Raw genomic sequence first — 27,283 nt, forward strand, 5'->3', positions numbered from 1 at the left:
TCCACAACTGCCCTAATGATAGTAAATTCCTGAGAAGGAGGAAAATCGGTGATAAATTCCAAGGAGATGTCGGTTCAAGGTCCGTATGGAATGTACAAGGGCTGGAAGAGAATGAGCGTCCAGCGTGTTTGGCGTGGATTGTGTCTACAGGCAGGTTGGAAATACTTAACATTTTTATTGTCAGTGAAGATGGTAACTTTTGCACCCTCCACTAGATGTTGCCATTGCTTTAAGGCAAGTTTTACTGCCAGGAATTCTTGGTCTCCTATAGAATAGTTTTTCTTGGCAGAAGAGAACTTCTTAGAGAAAAAAAAACACATGGAGGAAGCATCAACCTCCAAGAAGAACTACTTATTTGGATCAGGATGATAGAGAATCAGAGCTGAAGAGAAGCATGTTTATGAATGGCAGAAGACTTGAACTGTAGAAGCTCGAAAAACCCAGGTATTAGCCCCCTTTTGGGTTAGGGCAGTGAGGGGAGGGACCATCTGAAATAAATTTTCAATGAACTGACGATAATAGTTTGCACAGCGCAGGAATGTTTGGAGAGCCGTGAGACCTATGGTATTTGTTCTTCACAGTGATCTGAATCAAACTCTTTCTCCAAATTCTCTCCGATATGGGCTGACATTGCCTCTGGTGCGGAGAGCAGCTTTACCTGAGGCGTGTGGCCGGAAGCAGCAGAACATCACAATTGTAGGAACGATGTGCTGGGAAAGTCTCTGCTGCCTTTTTTTTAAAACATGTCTCTAAAGTCTCGGTGTTGAGGTGGCCGCACATACTAAAGAGCAGCAGATCTTAGTTGGAATTCCAGTTTGTGGAAGACAATGCTAAAAAAGTAGGATCCACAGCGAGCAATTTGACAGTATGTCCAGTCAATAATAGGAGAGTGTAGTCTGAGCCCGGGTAATCTCAAGAACACGGAACTAGTAGAAAGTTGAAGGACTGGTAAAGATATCTCTTCAGCATGAAGCCAGACTGGAACTGTTTGGAGTGAGATGTGTCCATGTAGGATAAAGGGTCCATTGATCAACGTGAAACATATGGGATTCTGAAGAGTCACAAGAGGAATCTGAAGTCTCTGGACAAGAGAATATTCAATAAAATGCCCTACTGTGCCTTAATCCAGAAAGTCTATATTGGACTCTTAGTGTTTTGGAACTCTAGGTAATAGGAACAAAATGTTATCATCAGGGGAAAGGAAGTGTAATGCCCAAGGTGATCTCCCCCCTCTCACCTACATCTTGGATCCTTTTGGCTGTGGGTATGAACAGGACAACTGACAGGGAGATTACCTCTTTGTCCGAAATAGAAGCATTTACCTTGAGTCAGGCAGCGTCTTCGTTCCTCTGCTGGCAATACATTACAACCCACCTGCATGGGGTAGTCTGGAGCAGCACATTGTCTTACTGTAGAAACATCTTGCTTGTGGTGAAGAAGAAGCGCAGTAGAAGTATGGCCAGGTTCCTTGAAGACCCCCAAAAGAAAGTAAGAAAAGCGGCCAGGGAGGGCACTGTTAGATCACCATCTTACTGTATAGCGGAGGCTCATGCTAGAGACTCTATAGCAAGCAAGGAAATTTTATAGGCCAGTTTTACTCAGTCCGAGAAGAACTGCTGAGAACAAAGTTCAAAATGTATGGTGCACCGGTTAAGAAAACCACAATGGTTCTTTGGGTCCCTATTGGACCAGGGAGGAACAGGTAGCTGTAGTAACGGTACCGAAAAGGAAAGACAGTTACCACTGCTGTCCGCTGGAACACAGATGCTGCGGATCTTGCAGGCCTTTTGGGCTGCAAGGCGTCCCTGGAGTGCATGGACAAGCTCTTGTTGACAATATCCTTGCTGAGTGTCTTGGTCGGCAAGTTCATAGACGTCTACTGACAGGGGTGTAGACATTGCAACTCTTTTGAGACCCATGGCCTGCAGATACTGTTATTTTTTTTCCCTGGAGAGGTTGATCCACTAAGCTGCAATCAGTTTAGCACTTACTAGAATAGGGAGCAGAGTCTAAGGAATCTCCCCATTCTTCACCCTTAAAGAGGCTTTCTGAGTTAATAAAAAATGTGGCGGTTATTACTCACCTGACAGATCCGTCGGTGTACCAGTGTAACAAATACGGTCCTTTTCGCCACTGTTTATTGACTTTACGGCAGTGATCACTGCAGACAATCACTGACCTCAGTGGGTATACGGCACAGGAGCCCTGTGGCCAATGCTTAGCTGCAGTGATCACGTGGGTATACGGGAATGTCATCGCTGCATATAGATGCTGCCAGCTGTGTAGCGGACGTGGGCTGAAGACCGGAGCAGAAGATGCGTCAGGAGGACCTGCTGATACCGGGCAATGGAAGTAAATGTAAATTTCATTGGTGCCATACATCCCAACTCATACCTTTCACTCTTCTAGCAAAAGAAACCTTGTTGTTCTCAGAGTCTAACTGCAATCTTATGGTGCGCGAGACTTCTTACACTCTGTTCCAACCCTGTGGAATCCACTATCTACCTAAGTCGGTTAGGCACCACAAGTGGTCATTTAAAAAAAAAAAAGACATAACATTAGTCTTCTTTACTGGTTCCATGCTATGTACAGCAAATACATTCCAATCGAGAAAAGCACTATGGAAATATTGTACTTTTATTGATACTACTGATGCCAGAGAGGTTTTCTCAATCATGCATTTTTATGACGTATCAACTGGATATGCTATAAAAGTGTGATCAGTGGGGGTTCAACTGCTGGAACCCCCATAATTTGAAAACAAGCAAATGACCCCTTCGTTTTGCTGATTAGTGGTGGTAGCACCACAGGTACTCAACAATCACAGATTAATTAACAGTTTTGTATTATATTCTGAAAATCCCATTTAATAACATTTTATTATGCAACAAACCAAAAATTGTCTTAAAATTCCCCCCGGAATCCTTGCAATTGTTTTATAACATCCTCTAACAGCCACTATTTGAAATAAAATACAGCTTGGTAATTGGCCATTATAATTTAATCATAGTCACAGTTCTTTTTCTCGGATTAGGGAAAGGGACAGATATAATAGAAAACAGGATGTCTCTCCTTTCACGTCAGCTCAAACAAATTCAAGTGATTTTGCATTGACTATGTTGTCTTATTTTGTACAAAACATCAATATGATTCACAGACAACTGGGAAGGTTTAGTTATGGATTTAACATGGTTACTAAACCTCAATATACAAGCAAGCAAAAAAGGTGGCAATAACAATTTGTATAATGTACAGTAGTGCTAAATGTAGTAAATGTATCCCTTTTCGTCTACTTCTCATTTCCTTAGCTTTTAGAAAAAGAAAAACTCAAAACAGAGCAACAAGATAGAAAAGCGTGAAGGAAATTACTTCAATACTTCAAATGCTCACTACAGAGACTTAGATTGACAACAGATGTCATAAGTGCACACGTGGGAAGGGAGTGGTCTGGCACATAGGAGAACGGAGGAAGGAGGGACTTAGCACATAGAAGAAGTGTAGAAGGAGTTGTTTAGCATATAGGAGAGCTGGGAAAGCAGTGGTCTGGCACATATGAGAGCTGCCAAATGAGTGGTCTGCTGGCATATACTAGAACTTTGGCCCGTTGCCCCAGATCCCAATTGAATACTATGGCCATTCACTAGGCTACAGGCCATGTTAGGCCTGAGGCCTATGAGACGCTGGGACATGATCCCTGCGTAGGCTGGCGCAATGACATCACTGCTCTGGCATACGTAAGAGTCCCGTTTCCGTGTCTCATAGGCTACAGGCCTAACATAGCTGAGGAGGCTTGTTGTGCAGCTCTGTACATCGTGGGAATGAGGCTAGGTGAATAAAAGTTGTAATATTTGTTTAAGGAGCACTGTTACTAAGTGGGAGCACTATTTAAAAGGGGCACTGTGTGTGCCACTTTCTACAGGGTGTACTTTGTGTGGCACTCCCTACGGGGGACACTGTGTGTGGCACTCCCTACAGGGGCCCTGTTTGTGGCACTCCCTACGGAGGCCCTGTGTGTGACACTCTATACAGTGGGCCCTGTGTGTGGCACTCTCTACAGAGACCCTATGTGTGACACTCTCTACAGAGACCCTGTGTGTGACACTCTCTACAGAGACCCTGTGTGTGACACTCTCTATAGGGACCCTGTATGTGGCACTCTCTACAGGTTTCCTTGATTAGGGCTCCCACACATAACATTACTTGGGGCCCCAGATATGACAAATTTGCCCCTGACGGTAAGTACAGGGATACGTAATGCTGGGGCCCTGTATCTAAGCCTATCATGTGTGATACTGTCTGGTGAGCCGATGTATCTAAGCTTATCATGTGTGATATTGTCTGCTGAGCTGATGTATCTTAGCATTTCATGTGTATTACTGCCTGATGAGCCCGCATGAACGCAGCGAGGAGGATTTTAAATGGAGTGGCAGTCGCCCCATTATGTCAATCGTGACCGAGTGTAGCACCGTGTTTCCGTCAGCACCATGGACATCACCATGGACATATATTTATTATATACATATATATATATATATATATATACACACATATATATTTTTTTATATATATATATATATATATATATTCACACACACACACACACGCATACATACACATACACACATACACACACACACACACACACACACACACATATATACTCTATACATAGAGAGAGGGGGAGAGAGAGAGATCGATAGAGAGAGAGAGTGGTACAACCATAAAGAGTACATATACGGTATAACATCAGCTGAATCAATATTAGCTCTTGAAATATATAAGCTCTAGGGGCTGCTTCCTTACCTGGGAGTTTGCTGTTTGTCAGCGCCCTCAACAAGAATATTATAGGCCTTAAATAAACTTCTGAGATTGATGCACACTCGTTACCTTTCTTGGATGTACTAATCTGCACCTCCAATGAGGGCGCACTGCGGACAGAGGTCTATAGGAAACCAATGGCCACTAATTTCCTTCTCAGATGGGACAGTAACCATCCCCTCCCCCTAAAACATGGGATTCCAAGGGGACAATATCTCCGACTTCGGAGAAACTGTTCATCAAACAGTGGTTTCATACGCCAAGCAAATGATCTAAGATCTCACTTTAGGGAGAGAGGCTATCCTGATGGCGTACTTAGACCGGCGTTTGAGATGGCACTCTCCAGAAAGCAGAATGATTTGCTTATTCCAAAAGAAAAAAACTTAGCAGGGAAATGACATAATTCAAATGATTACTACTTTTGATAATGGAGCACATCTGGCCAAAAAAGTCCTTAATAAATATTGGAGTATCCTTAAAATGGAAAGTGACATCAGGGACGTTTTGGGCCCAGTCCCTCAGATCACATTTACAATGGGCCGATCATTAAGGGATAGATTGGTTCATAGCCATTTCTCCCCCAATATCAAAGGCACATGGTTGGATAGAAAAATTATAGGTTTCTCTAGTTGCACTGCATGCATAGCTTGTAAATTTATGACATGTGGTAAAAGCTTCACTAGTTCGGTTAATCATAAGACCCTTTTTTTTATCAACGACTTCATCAACTGCAGATCTCGTGGTGTAATCTATAAAGCAACCTGTACATGTCAAATGGAGTATGTAGGCAAGACCATCTGTGAGCTCCATAGAAGAATTGGGGACCACGTTGGCGATATCAAACATAAAAGGGACACACCCATCTCCAGGCACATTAACACTGAACATAATGGGGACATTACCGGCCTAAGGTTTATAGGTATTGATCTTGTGCCCCCATCAAACAGAGGGGGAAACTGGGAAAAAAAAGTTCTGCAAAAAGAAAACGGAGTGGATTTTTAAACTGGGGACGGTCGCCCCGGCAGGGCTAAATGAGCAGATCAATTTCGGCTGCTTTTTAGGGTATGTGCACACACACTAATTACGTCCGTAATTGACGGACGTATTTCGGCCGCAAGTAGTGGACCGAACACAGTGCAGGGAGCCGGGCTCCTAGCATCATACTTATGTACGATGCTAGGAGTCCCTGCCTCTCCGTGGAACTACTGTCCCGTACTGAAAACATGATTACAGTACGGGACAGTTGTCCTGCAGAGAGGCAGGGACTCCTATCACCGTATATAACTATGATGCTAGGAGCCCGACTCCCTGCACTGAGTTCGGTCCGGTACTTGCGGCCGAAATACGTCCGTCAAATACGGACGTAATTAGTGTGTGTGCACATACCCTTATAATGACCCCCTCGCTTCTTATGCATCCACTATGTCTATTTTTACATGGAGTAATCTGTTTACATGAGGCTCAGATATACAGTAGTTCTAGCGCCTATCTGTGACGCTGCTTTGGGGAAATGGACGCGTGCCAGTGTTCCTGGACGACCTCCCTGCTCCCTACATCAGTGCCACTTCCGTTATGTGAGTGTATAGATACTCTCTCCTTTGGCATTCTGATGTATGGCTGTTAATTTATCCCATTTTTAGCTATATGTAATTTGTTCCGCTTTCCCACTGCTATTTCTTAGCCAGACCACTAATAGTTATTTTGTTCTGTAACACATACGATTGCTGTGTGAAATACATTTGTGTTTGTTTTGTAGCACCATGACAACGACGTCAGGTGCGCACGTCTGATATCAGACTTGGGCATGGGCACTAGTTTCCCTCCTCCCTCCCTCTGCTGTACACCAATGGACATGGAGATGAGGTGGAGTTAAGGGATATATAAGTGGGATAGACAGCTGGTGCCACAGAGTGCACGTTTTTAATGGTTTAGTACTACCCGTCACTACAGGAGTCAGTACCCTCATGCTGGACTATGGCTTTCTGGTAAATGGTTTAGCCTTTTTCTGGGACTTGTGGTTCCACTGAATCCTGGCTCGTTATTGCTTTGCTGCTGGTCTTCTGTTATCCTTGCAGATCAAATTCCATTAGCATAACACTACGCACCTGGTTTTGACTCCTGTGTCTTCTCTTTCTGAACAGGTACATATACCGCTGTGTAGTATGTATATATATATATATATATATATATATATATATATATATAGTTCTGTAGTTAGGCTGTTTCTTGAGTAATATCATTCCATGTAACGCAAGGCTTCCACATGGTTCTTAAAACTGTCGGTGTGGAATCCATTTGAAGTGTTGGATTTTTTGCATGAATTGCTCAGAAACTTTTCTCTTTAGATTGTTATGTTTAAAATCTTCATTAATTCTTCCAGCAATTTTTTCTAAATCCCCTGATGACTACCGTGAGGAATGAAACGCGTTGAGACAATGCATAGATATATGTAGGGATTGTATTATAGGATGTGGGCCCCCAAAGGCCACTTTCCTGTTTAGGGTCAGATAAACAGGCCTGAATATCTTCCCTGTTCTCAGTTTTAGGGTATGTTCACATGACTAACAAAATACGGCTGAAAATACGGAGCTGATTTCAAAGGAAAACTGCTCCTGATTTTCAGCCATTTTTTAAAAAATCAAACTAGCTTTTTTCGTGAAGTTTTTGGAGCTGTTTTACTATTGAGTCAATGAAAAATGGCTCAAGAAGTGACATGCACCTTTTCTACGTTCCGTTTTTTTTTAAATGAGGCATAAAAAAACACCCCGTCGAAACAGAATGCCGTATTTCCCATAGATTTTTGTAGGCGTTCTGCTTCCGATTTTTCAGTCGTCGGAAACGGCTGAAAATAGCCAGTGTGAACATGCCCTTAGGCTGTGAGATGGGGATGGCTATGACTGTCTCCTCTTTCCACAGACCAACGCTGGCCTAGCGTCTACGTTTTCTCCATTTAAAAATCTTTGAGCACAATGTTGAATCTGGTAAGATCCACCCATTTTTCAGTAAACATTAACTCATGGTGTGCTGATTTTGGTATATTCCCTATGGATCTGATCTCATTGCTGTGCATACTATTGTTTTACTGTTGGTGGATTTTTTAGGGGCTCTTCCAGTTAGCGTATACTGGAGGTCTCCACATACCGTTTATTTTTTTTGTTTGTCCTGTGAGTCTATACACCTGATTTTAGGGGTATTTATTAAAGGTTATATTTTATATTAGTTACCTATGCTTATTTCGACTTACCTGGGACCAATTTGCACATCTCCTTCAGTGTCCCCCAGCATCTGTTTAAGTGCTTCTGTATTTGCTAAAAAATATGAATTAAAAAATAATAATAATAATAATAATAATAATAATGTGCAATTCAGATTTATTAAAATAAAAATATTTTCTTAAAAATTCAACAATTAAAATACCAACCTTCATTCTGTATAATACACTTGACTATACGTTCTACAGTATCTTCATTAGACATCTCTTCTGTAACTGCATACAAGAAAAAAATCAATACAAGTAGTATCAAATATGTAAAAAAAACATTATATTGAAACCACACGGCTTTTAGTGGTTTGAATACATTTGGTTCAGCAGCTGCTGGTGTGGTTGTACTGAATGGCTATTTCTCCATTTGTCTCCCTATATTCCCATTCCACAGAAATGATCAATATAATGGAATTACTGCTCCCTCCAATATGTGAACTGATAAGCACTGTTTTTTATAATTGGAAAATTCCATGGTTATTATTCTTCTGGATAACACTGAGACATGAGTTATAAAGAGGAAATCTTGGTACATGGATGAAACACATTCTAGCTACAATCTAGTTAGATGGGAGCCTTTTAATACATTTCTTAGCAGCCATAAGACAGACCACCGCAGCAACGCTGAAACACTGTTGGCATCCCCCTATTGGGGGCACTCATCGAATGCCTTAAGCGTCTGGAGAATGGAGAAACGGGTCGCTTTCCATGCTACCTCTACAGTTTGGCTGCCTTTTAGGGACTCAAGTGGCAAACTGGTCAATTGTCCAGGGCCCATGTTTCCTCAGAGGTGGCATTGATATTACCCCCCCCCCCCGGAGGAACCTAAGAGTAGTGTAAAAAAAACATTCAGTTCCATTGTCGATTCCAATAATTGGCCACAGTGCAACTCTTTACTACACTTAACCAACAGGGATTTTGGCACTGAATTCCTGTATTGTGTGGGCACTGTATAGATGCATTATATGGCAGTATTCAGGGTATAAATGCTCAGGTAAACAGAACATATGTATCTAAGGTATATATAGATTTATAAAGTTATGCTTACTTACTTTTCTAAGGCCATGATTCATCGTCCAAAATTAGCTTTTTCTACTGTCACTAGATGTCAATATATTCATTCTTCCCTCTCTCCGCACTTTTTTTTTTTTTTAAATTTTCCTCTATTAATGTATTTTTGTATGTATCAGTGTTATTACTAAAGCTTTATTATGAACTTATTTCTGCTGGTTTCAGTGCTCTCCTTACACCAGGTCATTGTATTACACTGTAAAGGGAAGTGTTTTCTATGTAAGATATTAGTTTGGGTGTGTATCTCTGCCCTCTGGGAGAGAGGGGAGAAAACATTCTGCACCCCCCCCCCCCTCACCAGGTACATCCTGGGGGGGGGGGGTGGAAGCCATAAGCAGTGAACTTATCCAGGAAGCAGGAAGTTCCAACTGCTTCCATCCCCCTCACCAGGTGATGAGATTCCATGAGGTAGTCATAAGCCCATGCCCCCCCCCCCTTGCACGTGCATGAGCATGTGATGTCACACAGATGTGCACGGGAGGGTTTAAAAAGGACAAATGGTCCCACACTGCCCTCTCTCTTTTCCTGCTCCCCGGCTCCCAACGGAAGCCCCTTCCCTCCTGGTCTGCTCTTGCCTCATGGCCCTTCCTGAGAGACCACACCAACTTTGGACCACATGAACCGCTAAGTATCTTCTCCCCCTATAACCCTTAGTGTACAGTTATATTAAGAGGGAGTGGGATAGAGATAGTGAGCGTGTGAGAATTACGAGTAACTTATGTGTATTGTATTGTAACGTAACTGTATTCATATGAATGTTTAGGTAAGTGGGTGGCGGTATAATTAGGATTGTGATACCATGTTTAATACTGTACTACGTATAGTGTGAGTATACTCAGTATATATTAACGTGTTATGTCTATTGGGGTATACTACAAAACGAAAAGATTCCACAGCACTGGACTGCAAGTGGGTGCACGCCTCAAATAGACCTGGTCCACGGTCCTGGATATCAAGCAGACAAAAAATGGACAGAGGCAGCACTTCCAAAAAGAGCAAGAGCTATTTATTCACCCATGCGACGTTTCAGTCCAACTGGACTTTTTTCAAGCATAAAAACACACATCAAGTCATAAGTATATAAAGGCTTGCAAAGCCCAATTGAAATTAAACAGTGATTAAGACAAAATCCAATATAAAATAGATGATACAAAAAACAAAATACAATATTAAAAGATAAATATGAATGCCAGTGTACATGTGAATATACAAAGTGATAAATAAGGGACTGGTACAGAAAAAAGACAGTCCTAGGTACATTAAAGTGTTAATGACATAATGACTCACCCAGATGTATATAATAAAAACATTCAAAGTTGTCAATAGCAGAAAACCGAAACCAGGGCTCGTTCCTCTAGGTCTCAGTTGTCCAGTATGTGTACAAATGAATTGCACACCTGTGTAATGAGACTATCATTCCTATTTGCAATGCATAGCGAAATCCCGCGAGATCACGGGTGGCTATTCCCGCGCATGCGCATTTGATAGCACGGCAGCCATCTTGGCCAGAATTTGCTATCTTAATTTCGCGCATGCGCAGTATGAATTCCAGTACGCGGCGGCCATTTTACAACCTGGAAAAACATATCACGTCCAGGAACGAAACTAGAATGGAACAACAGGTCAGAAAATGTTTCAAACAGAGGATTTTATCAGCAATAAACATTTAGTATGGGATTAATAATATGGCCATATATTGTTAGTTATGTAAATTTATTAGGTATACATCCGGATACATAGTCTGAAAATGTTAGAATAGGGGAGTTAATCAGCAGCAACACACATTGTAAAAAAAGTGCTTATACTGTATTATGTTATATTATATATGCAATAAATATGTGTCCATCTAAATGTATAAGTATTAGAGGCATAACGCCTCAAAATATAAAATGAACAATGTAATAATGTCACAATGTGTGTACACATGTAGATACTCCCCTGAATATACTATAAGCCCACTACCATAGTAGCTATCCCTGGAAGGATGTCAAAAAGTCATATTATACTGTCCCCATTGTTGAAACAAAAAAACGGACCAAGTTGACCAGATGTAAATGGCCGCATATAGATGATGAAAACAGTTCTATAAGGACTCCAAAACCTAGAGGAAAGAATCCAGCCCAATGTCGGAATCTGAAAAAATGACAAAAATTTAGAAAATGTATGGATATATTAATAAAATTTATTATTTTATATTGCAATGACAATGTCGTCATATTGAATGTGTTCACAGATACATATATAGTAGTAAACGACAGTGAAAGACCATGCATGGCACAACAGAGAGAAAAACCCAATCACTGTACCCATTTAGTTGAGAACCACCCCAACTTTAAAATCAACATTCAACCCCCTTGGATGTAAACAATCTAATCTATGAATCCACTCCAGTTCTTTACATTTTAATTTGGCAATTCTATCGCCGCCCCTCCTATGTAGGGGCACATGGTCAACGATCCAAAATCTCAGATCGCTGACCCTGTGTCCCGCTGAAGAAAAGTGTGCTGGGACTGGAAGATCCAGTTTGTTGGTTTTAATAGTGGATCTATGCTTATTAATACGTAAGCGGCATTCCTGTGTGGTTTCACCCACGTATAGCAACTTACATGGACACTGTAGTACATATACAACGAATGTTGATGCACAAGTTAAAAATTGTTTAATATGGAATATTTTCCCATTCGTCGGGTGTCTAAATATATTGCCCTTCACCATGATGTTGCAATTTACGCAATTCAAACATGGGAAGCATCCCAATTTTTTGGGGGCCAAAGTTGATTGGCGACTCAATTGCGAAGACCCCACATCCGCGTGTACCAGTTGATCCCTAAGATTTTTTTGACGCCTAAAAGCCATCATGGGGGGATTGCTAAATTCGGGAACCTCACCCGATAAATTACCAAGGATATGCCATTCCTTACGTATAATATTAGAGATCCTATAGCTAATGTCACAAAAAGTTGAGACAAATGCTACTCTGTTTGGTGTATTTTTACTTTGTGATGTCAATAACTGATCCCTAGCGACAGATTCAACCCTATCTCTCTGTTTGCGTAGGAGTGTTCGGGGATATTTACGTTGGGCGAATTTCTCACCCATGTCATCCAAACGTGATGTAAGATGTTGGGGTTCTGTCACAATACGTTTGACCCTCAACATCTGACTGAAAGGTAAAGATTCTATCATCCGCCGGGGGTGCTGACTATCAAATCGCAACAAACTGTTGCGATCTGTGGTTTTATGATATAGATCAGTGACTAGTTTATCATCAACCCTATATACCATAGTATCCAAAAAATTCAAATGTGTGGTAGAGAACTCCATTGTGAATTTAATGTCTTCATCAATAGAGTTGAGGAACTCAAAAAATTCCTCAAGCTGTGACCCAGTGCCGGTCCAAATAACAAACACATCATCTATGTATCGCCACCACCTCCGTACATGCCTGAAGTGGTGGGACACATAGACGTGACGCTCTTCAAGGGCCGCCATGAACATGTTGGCGTAAGTGGGAGCCACATTCGAGCCCATGGCTGTTCCTCTTTTTTGAATGTAGAAGGAATCAACGAACAGAAAATAATTCTCTGTAAGTATTAATTCCAACAGATCCATGAGGAATAATGTACCAGCTTCAGAGTATTCAGACGTGTCCAAGGCTTCCCTCACTACATTAAGTCCTCTATCGTGATTAATGGACGTATACAAACTGCAAACGTCAAAAGACGCTAAAATGATGTCTCCAGTCAAAGTTACTTGTGTTAATTTGACCAGAAAATCTGTGGTGTCTTGAATGTAAGATGTTGCAGAAATGGCAAAATCTCTCAGTGTTTTATCAAGAAATACTGCTATAGGATTAAAAATGGAGTCCCTGACAGACACAATGGGGCGTCCCGGCGGTCTATGTAAACATTTATGTACCTTGGGGAGGCAGTATATCACAGGGGTAACTGGATGTGTGACAACAAGAAAATCAAACAAATCTTTATCAATGATACCCCCAGCTAACGCATTCTGAAGAATACAAGTAATCTTGCGCTGGATTCTAAACTTCGGATCCCCAGACACTTTGGCATAAACATTAGTATCGTTGACTGGACTACTAATTTCCTCAAGATAAAGCGATGTATCCATGACGACCAAGGCTCCCCCTTTGTCGGCTGGCTTGATCGTCAGGGATGCATCACCAGCTCGTGACATCATTCTGTTGAATGTGGAATTCCTACAGGTTGAATTGCAGAGTGTGAACGCTCGCATACAGGATCTTGAGGGATCCCTTATGGCTTTGTTACCTTTTGATGAGTTACAGAAATACAAGGAAAGTGCCAAGGAGTCCTTTGATAAATTTAGGATACTGCTGGAGAATACCAAACGTCAAAAATGGGTACGTGATGTCGAGGATTACATGGATGGCCGCATTTACAATTGGCAAAAAGAACCCCATATTGTAAAAGGAGTTGCACATGGCAAGGGTGCAGTGAACAACAGGAGACGTCTGCAATCTACAGTGAATGTGCCCACAGATCTCTCTGATCCCGCTTTTTTAGGGGGGACTTTCGACGCCCTAGGCGTGGAGTCCGCAAGCACAGAAGGCGGTTTAAACCCAAGACCGGAGAGAACCAGACGACATTGGCAAGCAACACGAAGCAAAGAGAGGAAAAACAACTAGAGCAATTGGCGGTAAATATATCCTCACGTCCTTTATCCGACACTCAATTGAAATTACTGAATAAGGGACTTTCATTCTGTCCGGCCTCTAAAGTCGACTGGTTCCAACTAGAATTAGACCTACATTCTTTTTTTCGCAGGATAAAATTAAAAAAGTTTTTTTGCGATCACACTGTGGGTCAAGATAATAGAGGATCCTGTGAATTTGCTCTTAGCAAAGTAGGTCTATTCAAAAAATCAGGGTGGCAGCCGCATATTAGTGATCCGATTATAGAGGCTTTTATTAGCATTGTCAAAGAAAAAGTATGTCGGTTAAGAGAAGAAATTGGGGATACATCTCTATTACATCCCAATTTGACTAGTGGGGAGTTGGTTGCCCTAAAAGAATTAGCTGGTGATGCATCCCTGATGATCAAGCCAGCCGACAAAGGGGGAGCCTTGGTCGTCATGGATACATCGCTTTATCTTGAGGAAATTAGTAGTCAAGTCAACGATACTAATGTTTATGCCAAAGTGTCTGGGGATCCGAAGTTTAGAATCCAGCGCAAGATTACTTGTATTCTTCAGAATGCGTTAGCTGGGGGTATCATTGATAAAGATTTGTTTGATTTTCTTGTTGTCACACATCCAGTTACCCCTGTGATATACTGCCTCCCCAAGATACATAAATGTTTACATAGACCGCCGGGACGCCCCATTGTGTCTGGGAGGGACTCCATTTTTAATCCTATAGCAGTATTTCTTGATAAAACACTGAGAGATTTTGCCATTTCTGCAACATCTTACATTCAAGACACCACAGATTTTCTGGTCAAATTAACACAAGTAACTTTGACTGGAGACATCATTTTAGCGTCTTTTGACGTTTGCAGTTTGTATACGTCCATTAATCACGATAGAGGACTTAATGTAGTGAGGGAAGCCTTGGACACGTCTGAATACTCTGAAGCTGGTACATTATTCCTCATGGATCTGTTGGAATTAATACTTACAGAGAATTATTTTCTGTTCGTTGATTCCTTCTACATTCAAAAAAGAGGAACAGCCATGGGCTCGAATGTGGCTCCCACTTACGCCAACATGTTCATGGCGGCCCTTGAAGAGCGTCACGTCTACACCACTTCAGGCATGTACTGAGGTGGTGGCGATACATAGATGATGTGTTTGTTATTTGGACCGGCACTGGGTCACAGCTTGAGGAATTTTTTGAGTTCCTCAACTCTATTGATGAAGACATTAAATTCACAATGGAGTTCTCTACCACACATTTGAATTTTTTGGATACTATGGTATATAGGGTTGATGATAAACTAGTCACTGATCTATATCATAAAACCACAGATCGCAACAGTTTGTTGCGATTTGATAGTCAGCACCCCCGGCGGATGATAGAATCTTTACCTTTCAGTCAGATGTTGAGGGTCAAACGTATTGTGACAGAACCCCAACATCTTACATCACGTTTGGATGACATGGGTGAGAAATTCGCCCAACGTAAATATCCCCGAACACTCCTACGCAAACAGAGAGATAGGGTTGAATCTGTCGCTAGGGATCAGTTATTGACATCACAAAGTAAAAATACACCAAACAGAGTAGCATTTGTCTCAACTTTTTGTGACATTAGCTATAGGATCTCTAATATTATACGTAAGGAATGGCATATCCTTGGTAATTTATCGGGTGAGGTTCCCGAATTTAGCAATCCCCCCATGATGGCTTTTAGGCGTCAAAAAAATCTTAGGGATCAACTGGTACACGCGGATGTGGGGTCTTCGCAATTGAGTCGCCAATCAACTTTGGCCCCCAAAAAATTGGGATGCTTCCCATGTTTGAATTGCGTAAATTGCAACATCATGGTGAAGGGCAATATATTTAGAAACCCGACGAATGGGAAAATATTCCATATTAAACAATTTTTAACTTGTGCATCAACATTCGTTGTATATGTACTACAGTGTCCATGTAAGTTGCTATACGTGGGTGAAACCACACAGGAATGCCGCTTACGTATTAATAAGCATAGATCCACTATTAAAACCAACAAACTGGATCTTCCAGTCCCAGCACACTTTTCTTCAGCGGGACACAGGGTCAGCGATCTGAGATTTTGGATCGTTGACCATGTGCCCCTACATAGGAGGGGCGGCGATAGAATTGCCAAATTAAAACGTAAAGAACTGGAGTGGATTCATAGATTAGATTGTTTACATCCAAGGGGGTTGAATGTTGATTTTAAAGTTGGGGTGGTTCTCAACTAAATGGGTACAGTGATTGGGTTTTTCGCTCTGTTGTGCCATGCATGGTCTTTCACTGTCGTTTACTACTATATATGTATCTGTGAACACATTCAATATGACGACATTGTCATTGCAATATAAAATAATAAATTTTATTAATATATCCATACATTTTCTAAATTTTTGTCATTTTTTCAGATTCCGACATTGGGCTGGATTCTTTCCTCTAGGTTTTGGAGTCCTTATAGAACTGTTTTCATCATCTATATGCGGCCATTTACATCTGGTCAACTTGGTCCGTTTTTTTGTTTCAACAATGGGGACAGTATAATATGACTTTTTGACATCCTTCCAGGGATAGCTACTATGGTAGTGGGCTTATAGTATATTCAGGGGAGTATCTACATGTGTACACACATTGTGACATTATTACATTGTTCATTTTATATTTTGAGGCGTTATGCCTCTAATACTTATACATTTAGATGGACACATATTTATTGCATATATAATATAACATAATACAGTATAAGCACTTTTTTACAATGTGTGTTGCTGCTGATTAACTCCCCTATTCTAACATTTTCAGACTATGTATCCGGATGCATACCTAATAAATATACATAACTAACAATATATGGCCATATTATTAATCCCATACTAAATGTTTATTGCTGATAAAATCCTCTGTTTGAAACATTTTCTGACCTGTTGTTCCATTCTAGTTTCGTTCCTGGACGTGATATGTTTTTCCAGGTTGTAAAATGGCCGCCGCGTACTGGAATTCATACTGCGCATGCGCGAAATTAAGATAGCAAATTCTGGCCAAGATGGCTGCCGTGCTATCAAATGCGCATGCGCGGGAATAGCCACCCGTGATCTCGCGGGATTTCGCTATGCATTGCAAATAGGAATGATAGTCTCATTACACAGGTGTGCAATTCATTTGTACACATACTGGACAACTGAGACCTAGAGGAACGAGCCCTGGTTTCGGTTTTCTGCTATTGACAACTTTGAATGTTTTTATTATATACATCTGGGTGAGTCATTATGTCATTAACACTTTAATGTACCTAGGACTGTCTTTTTTCTGTACCAGTCCCTTATTTATCACTTTGTATATTCACATGTACACTGGCATTCATATTTATCTTTTAATATTGTATTTTGTTTTTTGTATCATCTATTTTATATTGGATTTTGTCTTAATCACTGTTTAATTTCAATTGGGCTTTGCAAGCCTTTATATACTTATGACTTGATGTGTGTTTTTATGCTTGAAAAAAGTCCAGTTGGACTGAAACGTCGCATGGGTGAATAAATAGCTCTTGCTCTTTTTGGAAGTGCTGCCTCTGTCTATTGGGGTATACTGACACTATACCGTGATCAGTTACTGTGTTCTGTGTTTGGTGTATTTTATATGTAAGTGTGATTATTGTTAGTAATAAATATTACCCTTTATTTACTATACAATTGTATTTACTCAGTTGTATACACTTACGTAGCAGCAAAGCAAGTAGATTAACGTTAGTATAAGGAAAGGGTTGGGGAACAAGGCATAACCCTAGTGATTATAAAGGAGGTAATAATAGTGGGTGACACAAGCAAGTGAAATCCACCATTCCACCAGCCCTTTTACATACACATTGGTATATTGTTTAAATAAATACTGATTTACTTTAAAAGCTGTTAACATACACACAGCAAAGATTTATTGTAAATTCATAGTAAAACCATTAAAACACCTCTTATATTGCATGGTTACAAAAATATGCTTGGTATACATTGTGGCTCAACAAAATAAAGTTTTAAAGTGGTAAGTACAGCTGACATTCCCAATCTAGATAGCTATCGTATGGAAGATGGTAAATCGCTGAAAAGTGGATACAATTTTCCCACCATTCACTGAAAGGCTATACCTACTGATACAAGGGCAGGTTAAAACGCATGCAGCACCTTTTATCAGTAAGTATGGCTTTTTTAAGTGATATGCAGTATGTTGATACAGTACCACAAAAGCCAACAGTTTATAATATCATCCTAGAGCAGGGGCAGCAACCTGTTGCACTGGTGCTACAGTCAGCACGTGGGGTATGGTCTCCTGGCACACTTCCCTCTTCCAGTGTCCAGCGCCATTGCGTGCTTGGCGGCACTGAACACAGAAAGAGAGGGCGGAGCTTGACGGCACTGAACACTAGGAGAGAGAGAGCAGTGTTTCATCATGATGGTCACTGCTAAACACTTGGCAAGAACACAATGCAGCGCTGCTCTCTCCTGGTGATCAGAACCGCAAAAACATGGTTCAGTAACCTCTGTAAAAAAAAAAGTTAGCAAATGTTGCCAGCTCTCCCTCCTATGTGCACCCCCCAAATCTGGTGTTCAGTAGTTGTGGTCTCTCCTCTGTGCACCCCCCCCCAAGCTGGTGTTCAGTAGCAATGCTCTCTCCTGTATGCAGTGCCCCCAAGCTGTCATCAGTAGCTGCGGTCTCTCCTGTGTGCAGTTCCCCTTAGCTAGAGTTTAGTAGTCGCGGTCTCTGCTTTGTCCACCCCCCCCCCCAGCTGGAGTTCAGTAGCCTCATATGCTCCGCAGATAGATCATCTTTGCAAAGAATTTCAGGGACAAGGGTCACACTGAAATGTAAGTTTAATTAACTGATTAATTGGTTGATGTCACACTCATGATAACAGTTTGTGTTTTATGACTTTCATGTTCAGAGGAAGGACTAAAAGACACAATTATCTAGAAAACAATCCTTGCATACTCACTGTCATGGTCACTGTTTGCTTCACCCTTTATCGCATAGTCTTCCTCAGGTGTCGTCCGACATCGGTAGCCTTTCTTCTTAAGAATATGACAGATCAGAAAACCTAGAAGTCCTGTGATGAAGAAGACCAGAACCAGTAGAAAGAGCATGTAAGGGCTCTGTTGTGACGTTTCATCCCCATCTGCTGTATTGCTTCTGTCCTCCATGTTGATCTAGTATTAAGAGAAGTTGTTAATACAATACTAACACTGCCCAATCATGGTCCAAAATTGGTTACAGTTTTGAAGAAGATCCTTTTAATAGTTTGCTAAATTATTGTATTTGATCTGTTAATATTAACGATGTTCCCTAAACCTTTGTCGCGACAGCTAACTTTTGTTTATACATTTAGTTTTTTTCCTCCTCGTCTTCCAAAAGCCATACATTTTTATTTTTCTGTCGACATAGTCGTATGAGGGTTTGTCTATTGTGGGAAAAGTTTTAGTTTTTAACGGCAACATTTATTGTACCATATAATGTGCTGAAAAAATAAAAAAAGAATGTCGTTGTAGAGTGAAATAATAAAAAAAAAAACAGTGATTCCTCCATTGTTTTTTTGGGGGGTTTTGTTTTTGCGGCGTTCATTGTGCGGTACAAACGGCATGTTAACTTTATTCTGCTGGTCGAAATTATTGCAGCAAGACCATTTTTTTCATTTCTTTTTTATGTCTTACTATCAGGTGAATAACAATTATAGTGCAGGAGTGGGTACAAAAATCGTTTTTCGAAATCAATTTACGAGCGATTTTGCTGTTAGCAGAGGCAGGGACTTTGCAAAGTCCATGCTGCCGACTGCTCATAAACTCTTCAGTAGGAGACAGAGCGTCCTGCTTGTCTCTATGGTGCCGTATGCAGAACGGCCACCAGGGTTATAAAGTCCTATAGCACTAATGGCCGTTCTGCATACGGGAGCCATAGAGATGAGCAGAATGCTGTGTCTCCCACTGAAGAGATATGAGCAGCTGGCATCATGGACTTTACATAGTCCCTGCTGCTGCTAGAAGCAAAATTGCTAAATAAGGTATTTAGAAAGATGATTATTGTGGAAACTCCTGCATTCTAATTGTTTTTCACTGAAAGTACAGGTATGCTTAAAAAAAAATTGTTTAAGAAAAAAATGTTGTGTGGTCATATTTTGACACCCATAACTTTTTTATTCTTTTGCCAATGGAGTGGCATCGTCACTTCAAGGATTCTAGGACCCTGGTGATTGCAGGTACAGCTGCAGAACTGTTCCTTTTGAGCTTATAATAGTGTTGTGTCTGTGCTTACACAACACCAGAAGAACAGCACACTTGGGCCTCATTCACACGGCAGGGTTTCCCGGCCGGGTGCCGGCCGTTCATATATCGGCCGGCACCCGGCTGCATTAGGAATAATAGACCCCTAATGGGGCTATTCACACGACCGATTTTTTGACGGCCGGAAAAACCGGCCGTCAAAAAATAGGACATGCTCTATCTTCGCCCGGGTACCCGGCCGCCCGGCTCCCATAGAAGTCTATGGGGCCGGGTAATACACGGCCATCACTGGGATGTGTCCCGAGTGATGGCCGGGTTTTCCGGAGCTTGCGCTCTATCTCCTCCTCCTCAGAGTGCATGTGAGGAGGAGGAGTTGATGCCATTCTGACTAATGGCATCGCTGTACACTGTGTGGCAGGGCCGGGGTGTACAGCATGTGGAAGGGAGCGCTGCGCTGGCTCCCTTCCCCTGCTTGTTTTAAAAGCACCCTGGCCCGGCGACACCTTCGATTGCGCCGCTAGCAGCTGCTGCTGCGGCTGCTACTACTGTAGCGACGCCACTATAGCAGAGCGGGGAGGTATCTCCCCGCTCTGCTATGTGCTAGCCGCACTTTAGCTCCTTGAAGGAGCGGAATCCCCGTGTTTTCGGGGATTCCGCTCCTGGACAGAGCGCTTGATGTCTCTGTCCATATCTGGGCAGTGACATCAGGGGAAACTCCTGAAGCGGAATCCCCGAACACATGGGGATTCCCCTTCAGGAGTTGCCGCTGATGTCACTGTCCGGATCTGCCCGGCCCGGCACGGATGCAAAACTTAATGCAAACCGGCCGGGCAAAATGGCCGATTTTACCGGCCGACACTCGGGCTCGGGAACAACCCGGTCGTGTGAATCCCGCCTTGTTCTTTCTTTCTATTCTTACATACTTTTTCATGGAAATGTACAAATTATGTTCTACATGTACTAAATTAATATTTGTTTTATTAACGGCAATATATTTCTAGATCAGTTACATAACAGATATAATATGTGTGACAGCCAAGTGGGGAACCTGTTAAAAATTTGAATTCCACCGGTTACTACAGCAATGTCTTCTAGCAAACTTCTGGAGGAGAATGTGGAATGACATTAAAAAGATCTGCCTGGAGTTCCTAATAGCATTTAGCCAGCAATCTACAGTAAAAAGAAAATACTAGAACATTAATAATTAAAAATAGATTTACGTGTCCTAATGCATGGCATATTCTAAAAATATATTCTGACCCCAAGAATATATGGATAATATATAAGAATCTGTCAAGAGTTTCCATGTCTACAATAAATACAGTGAAAAAGAATATAGAGTAAAATTCTCCAGAAATCCTGTCACTGAGGGTCCAGGAATGCCAAAAAAATCGGGAGTCTTCCAGCATTAGAAGAATTGATAACCACTTAGGAGACTCAGCAAGTAATAAATCCATAGTACTTTACTTTATATTAGCATATGCTTTGTTTTCCTGCAGGTTCTGTGCCTTGGATTAGGGTTTTTATACTTGAATTATGTTTTATTTAATATGTTTCTATGACTGTCCAATAATCCCAAACCATTTCATTATCCAGTACTTACAAAGTGCCATTAATTGAAGGAATTTTATGGTAACACTGTCACTGGAACAAAATGAGACCTACACAATATATAAATTGGATGCCTACTCATAACAGCATAACAGTATAACGAGGGTGGAGCAAATTTCTTGTCACTTTGGTGACCTGAACCCTGGGATTTGTCCGACACTATAATATAAAATATTACATGAACATAATAATGCTGTATATTGAGCAGCATGATGAACGCAGTGCGTTACTCTGGCCATGATATACAACACAGGAACCTTGAACCTACACTAAAGAAATGCCTCTATTACACCGCTGACAATTCTAACTACACTGAGTCAGGTATGTCATGTAGGAGCTGTAGACCACAGTGACATTTCATCAATAATGCCATAAGGTCTCACAGCAGCCATTGAACAATGCTATCATGTGTCATTATCTCCCTATGGACAAAACATTACTGAAGCCTAGTCAATAACCACACAGCCCCCTGTAGATAGTGCCAAAATCCACCTTGTAGATAGTGCCACGCACTCCCCCCCCCTTTGTAGATAGTGCCACACACTCCCCCTCTATAGATAGTGCCACATATTCTCCCTCTATAGATAGTGCCACACATTCCCCCTCTATAGATAGTGCCACATATTCCCCCTCTATAGATAGTGCCACACTCCTCGCTTTATAGATAGTGCCACACTCCTCACTTTATAGTTAGTGTCCTACAATCCCCCTGTAGATAGTGCCACACTCCACCTGTAAATAGTGCCAGGGTACCACCCAAACAAATAAAAAAAACAACTTTTACTCACCTAACCATCCTCCTCAGTCCTGAAGCTAACTAGACGCCGAGACAGGATCCTTGCACAGGCCAGCGCAATCCAGTAATGTCATCGCGCTGGAATGTGCAGGGATCCTGTCCCTGTGTCTTATAGGCTGGAGGCCTAACATGGCCCTGTAGCCTAGTGAATGGCAGAGCAGCGAGTGGATTATTTCCTGCTCTGCCATAGTATTCAATTGTATCTGCGTCCTGAGGACGCAGATACAATTGAATATGACAGTCGCCAGTTGCCGGGACACGGTCCAGGACAGTATTTTGCTGGGGTTGTCTCTGTAAATTCGGGACAGTTCCGGCAAATTCGGGATTAGCTATAAGGACTTACCCATTGGCCTCAGTATTTTACAACAGTATGAAAGGCACCTCTTTTGTGTTTTAGGTCCAATCCTGGTTTTGGATTAGGCTCCCTTCACATCGCATTAATTGTCTCCTGTCAAAGGTATACATCGAGAGGACCTACCAACATATTTCCCTCAACAGAAAGTTACAATGTATCGTCGCCCGAACAGAGCGATCCCCTCGCAGAGCGTCCTGGGGAAACACCTGATGAAACTGTACATAAGTAAACTAGGGCTAAAAAAGTAAAAAGAATCAAAGCCGGAAGTGGGTCCAAGAGGAAGTATAAGTATAAATTAAAGACTTCTCTTCTATCTGCTATTGTTTTTGGCTCAAAAAATAAATAAACTGCACCTAAAACTTCATGAGTAAATCCAGAATAGTGAATTGAAATATTTTCAAATTTGGTCAGAATAACTTCATTTTTAGTACTATCTGTACTATAATGAAAATTAGTTGTCATTGAAAATAGACTAAGTGACATGCTCTCAAAAAATTATTTTTCTTTCTGGATCTCTAATATGTTTATTTTTTCAGATTCTCAATTTACTCATTACGCATTTGGCCTCTTGCACCCACTGATTATGTTATCTCTTCTGACCATGTGGCAAGCACTGTCCAAGTTCCACCCTAAGTGAAAAATACAATAAATAAGAAAATGTAGTCTTATACAAGATTCTTGACAACAGACTGTAGTAACTGTACAGATTATATTGAGGAATTTATTTTATGTCATCATCTATTCAAAATAAACCACCAGACATAGAAGCCGAAAACTCCAGTTGGTCTGGCATGTGCCCAAAAACAGGGTTGAACCTTTTGATAGTGGATCACGTTTTTTTTAGCTTCTTTATTTAGGCATTCAAATGGTTCAATAGATATATATGAAGTCTTTACCTAGGATCTCAATGCTTAGTCTTTATCCTCTTGAAAGAAATAATATTACAAGTTATGGGCACAAAATTGCTGGAGATAAGTTATTGATCCAGGGATTTATGCTGATTCCCATATTTGGACAATTGGCTTATGCCTCACTGATTTAAGACATTTATGAGACCTGGTTATGCTGTATTCTTAAAAAATAAATATGGATATTAAACAGATCGGTCATCAGACCATTGTACCGTTTGTCTAAATATTGTGCTATTTTTCTAATACGAGCGTTCAAGAATACACAGGACTCAGTTATGACGGTGTATTCATGAGGGGAGAACCCTCATCCACCTCTTTCTGCCCCCCTCACAGTGATTGACGGGCTGCTGTGTATGCAGATACCATGCAGCCAGCCATCAATCACCACCAAGAGGGGCAGGGGGATCATTCCCCTTATGAATACACTGGATTATTAATTATGAGTCTAGTGTATTCATCGATCACTCCTATTAACCAAGCAGCATAAGATTTGTTGTGCCATTTTGACTGAAAGGAGAGCGGACCTGTCCCCATACAATGCTACTCTTACATAGGTCAGCATAGTCTTATAGTAGATCCGCTTTAAATAAATTATGGCTTTTTGGGCCAGAATAAAAACCTCAACTTAAAACAAAGTGTCCACCGTAAAGGTCCTATTCGGGGTCAAATAATTTAGTTGAGATGTCTGAAAGTAGACAATATGCTAATTTCACTATCTGTTCAACTGGATCAGATCAGCCTTATTATTTTTCTTCACAACTTAATCTATAAATTAGGTGCCAAGCTCAAGAAAGCCAGTAAAATATTTATAAAATGTAGAATGTGGGCAACTCTAGACACCAGCAAGTTATTTTAAGTAGCAAGGAAAGATGTAGCTCCACTGACAGGACTCCAGAGAATACAACAATTCCGTTCAATGCTTAGTTCCCAAAATATCATCTTGGACATTGGCATAAACTAATTTAGGCCATTGTGTCCTAAAACTCACTTCACCTACAACCACAGAATTGCAATGACCTGGTTCTTTATATTACATTACATTTCTATTACAACCAGGCTCGAATCAAGGTTGGTGAAAGCCCATGAACAAAAATATTTGGAGGAAGCCCCCTTCAAAGTTAGCAGTGTTATATAATTCATGAACAACTTACGCTGGCCATACATATTAGATAAATCTAGACGGTCCCTGCTGATGTCACAGGACCTAACAACAATTTAATGTGTATCGGAGCAGTCCCACTTCCCCTGGTGTCCGCCATTGAAGGAAACAAGGTTTAGCATGATGGGTTTTGTACTGTCAAATCCTTTCTTCAACCAAGCGTTTACAAGATGTAAAATGCTGCTGCTTATTTAGTCTCCCAATGGCAATAAAAACATGCATGCTCGACAACCCAATTTCCTCTAGTTGGCAGTATGGGCAGGAAAATGGAGCTCCGACCCCAAGTAATAAATATTAAAATTAAAAGCTGCATAATCACCTCTTCTGCTATATAATACAATTTTGCATTGTTAAAGCTACACTTTAAATCCTTGCTGGTAAGAGCTGGAAGGACTGGGTGGTAGAAACTCCTGTACAACTGTTCATTTTGCGCTTTCTATAATCCAGCTCTTATTTCAAAAAGTTACATGTTCACCAGTTAGAAAAGAATGAGAAACCATGTACGTGTACTTCAGTAAATCTATATCTGAAATCTAATTAATAGAAGAAACACATTAATAACTCTAGAGGAAAAGTACAAGAAATACAAAAGTATTGTCAATCAAAAATACATCTAAAACCGACAAGATACGGAAAGCAACATCAAGAAATATAAAGTGACTGTGTTCCATTTTTTCCATGCTGTTTTTATGTCTCGTGCTGCTCATTTATTGTTCACATAAAAGAAGATTTCAATGGCTTCCTGTCTTTATTTTAATAATTTTCTTCCTAATACGAATCTTTAATCACCAAGTAAGATATGCCCTTCCTTTATAAAGAAAATTATGTTTTCCATGTTATGACATACATAATTTAAAATATGAACTCTGCTAAATGAGGTATTATTTCATGATGGCACTACTGTGAAAAATATCTCGGAGGGCATCTCTGAACATACTTTTGAGTGAAATCGGCTACGCATACTAAAATAACTACATAGTTCTCCCACTTTTTTAATCCTCCGTTTGGATTACTCCATTGGAAGAAACCTTAAAAACTGATAATAATATTACAAACTGATGCTAGAAATGTCATTGTACGGACAAAACCAAATTGATCATCTTTCCCCCATCCCATTCAACCTCCCCCCCCCCCCCTAACAGAACTATCAATTGCAGTTAAAGGCTCCACACTTTTCCTAGTCTAACAAGTCCACTGCCTTGTCCTGTCCTTCAAATCTTCAAATTCTGCCTCATCTCCCCTCGTTCCTCTTCTCTCTGCTGGACCCTTCACTGGCTACCGATTTCACAGCAAATTATTTTCCAAAAACTGACAACAATATACTAGGACTCCACAAACTATCCCCTCCATATATCTCTGATAGAGATTTCACATTACAAACTGCTTCCATATTAAACAGATTTTAGACCTGATGTAGCTGGTGTACTTACATTAAAAGACATGTAAGGATAACTGTATAATCTTTTCTCAACATTTTTTTTCCCGTATATTAAAACATTTTATGAGTATATGCATTATGTAATCTCAATCTCCTTCCACCTAGAGCTGACAAGCTCCTATCAGTGTCTCTTCTCCCCCACACAATGCTAAAATCTTGCACATGCTCAGTACAAGCTGCAGTCTCCCTGATTCTGCAGTTAGTGGAAGCAGCAGATCGAGTTAGGCCTCATGCACACGACCGTATTTTTTCCCACACGTAAATACTGGCGTAAATACGGGTCCGGTGTCACACGTATTCGACCCGTTTTGCACCAGTATTTACGAACCCGTGCCCGTAAATATGGGTCCGGTGTCACCCGTATTCCACCCGTATTTACGGGCACGTTTTTGGCGGCAAAATAGCACTGCACTAATCGGCAGCCCCTTCTCTCTATCAGTGCAGGATAGAGAGAAGGGACAGCCCTTTCTGTAATAAAAGTTAAAGAAATTCATACTTACCCGGCCGTTGTCTTGGTGACGCGTCCCTCTCTTCACATCCAGCCCGACATCCCTGGATGACGCGGCAGTCCATGTGACCGCTGCAGCCTGTGATTGACCTGTGATTGGCTGCAGCGGTCACATGGCCTGAAACGTCATCCAGGACGTCGGGCCGGATGTCGAGAGGGACGCGTCACCAAGGCAACGGGCGGGAGACCGGACTGGAGGAAGCAGGAAGTTCTCGGTAAGTATGAACGTCTTTTATTTTTATTTTTTACAGGTTTATTCTGATCGGTAGTCACTGTCCAGGGTGCTGAAAGAGTTACTGCCGATCAGTTAACTCTTTCAGCTCCCTGGACAGTGACTATTTACTGACGTCGCTTAGCAATGCTGCCGTAATGATGGTTGCAGACATGTAGCCACCCGTCATT

The 27,283-nt window shown here is 41.2% G+C and overlaps 1 protein-coding gene across 3 annotated transcripts in view; it reads right to left on the reverse strand.

The window, feature by feature from the left end:
- The window catches only part of RELL2 (RELT like 2), an 80,058-nt gene that overhangs the window by 23,656 nt on the left and 29,119 nt on the right, over window positions 1-27,283 (reverse strand). For all 3 annotated transcript variants that reach the window (XM_075856216.1, XM_075856214.1, XM_075856215.1), the window contains exons 2-4: window positions 18,825-19,035; window positions 8,240-8,305; window positions 8,063-8,126 (exon numbers count right to left, since the gene is read on the reverse strand). In XM_075856216.1, the coding sequence (XP_075712331.1) occupies window positions 8,063-8,126; window positions 8,240-8,305; window positions 18,825-19,029 (335 nt within the window). In that variant the 5' untranslated portion in view covers window positions 19,030-19,035. The remainder of the gene's footprint in view (window positions 1-8,062; window positions 8,127-8,239; window positions 8,306-18,824; window positions 19,036-27,283) is intronic.

The sequence above is a fragment of the Rhinoderma darwinii genome, chromosome 3, assembly GCF_050947455.1.
Source record: "Rhinoderma darwinii isolate aRhiDar2 chromosome 3, aRhiDar2.hap1, whole genome shotgun sequence".
Taxonomy (NCBI): Eukaryota; Metazoa; Chordata; class Amphibia; order Anura; family Rhinodermatidae; genus Rhinoderma; species Rhinoderma darwinii.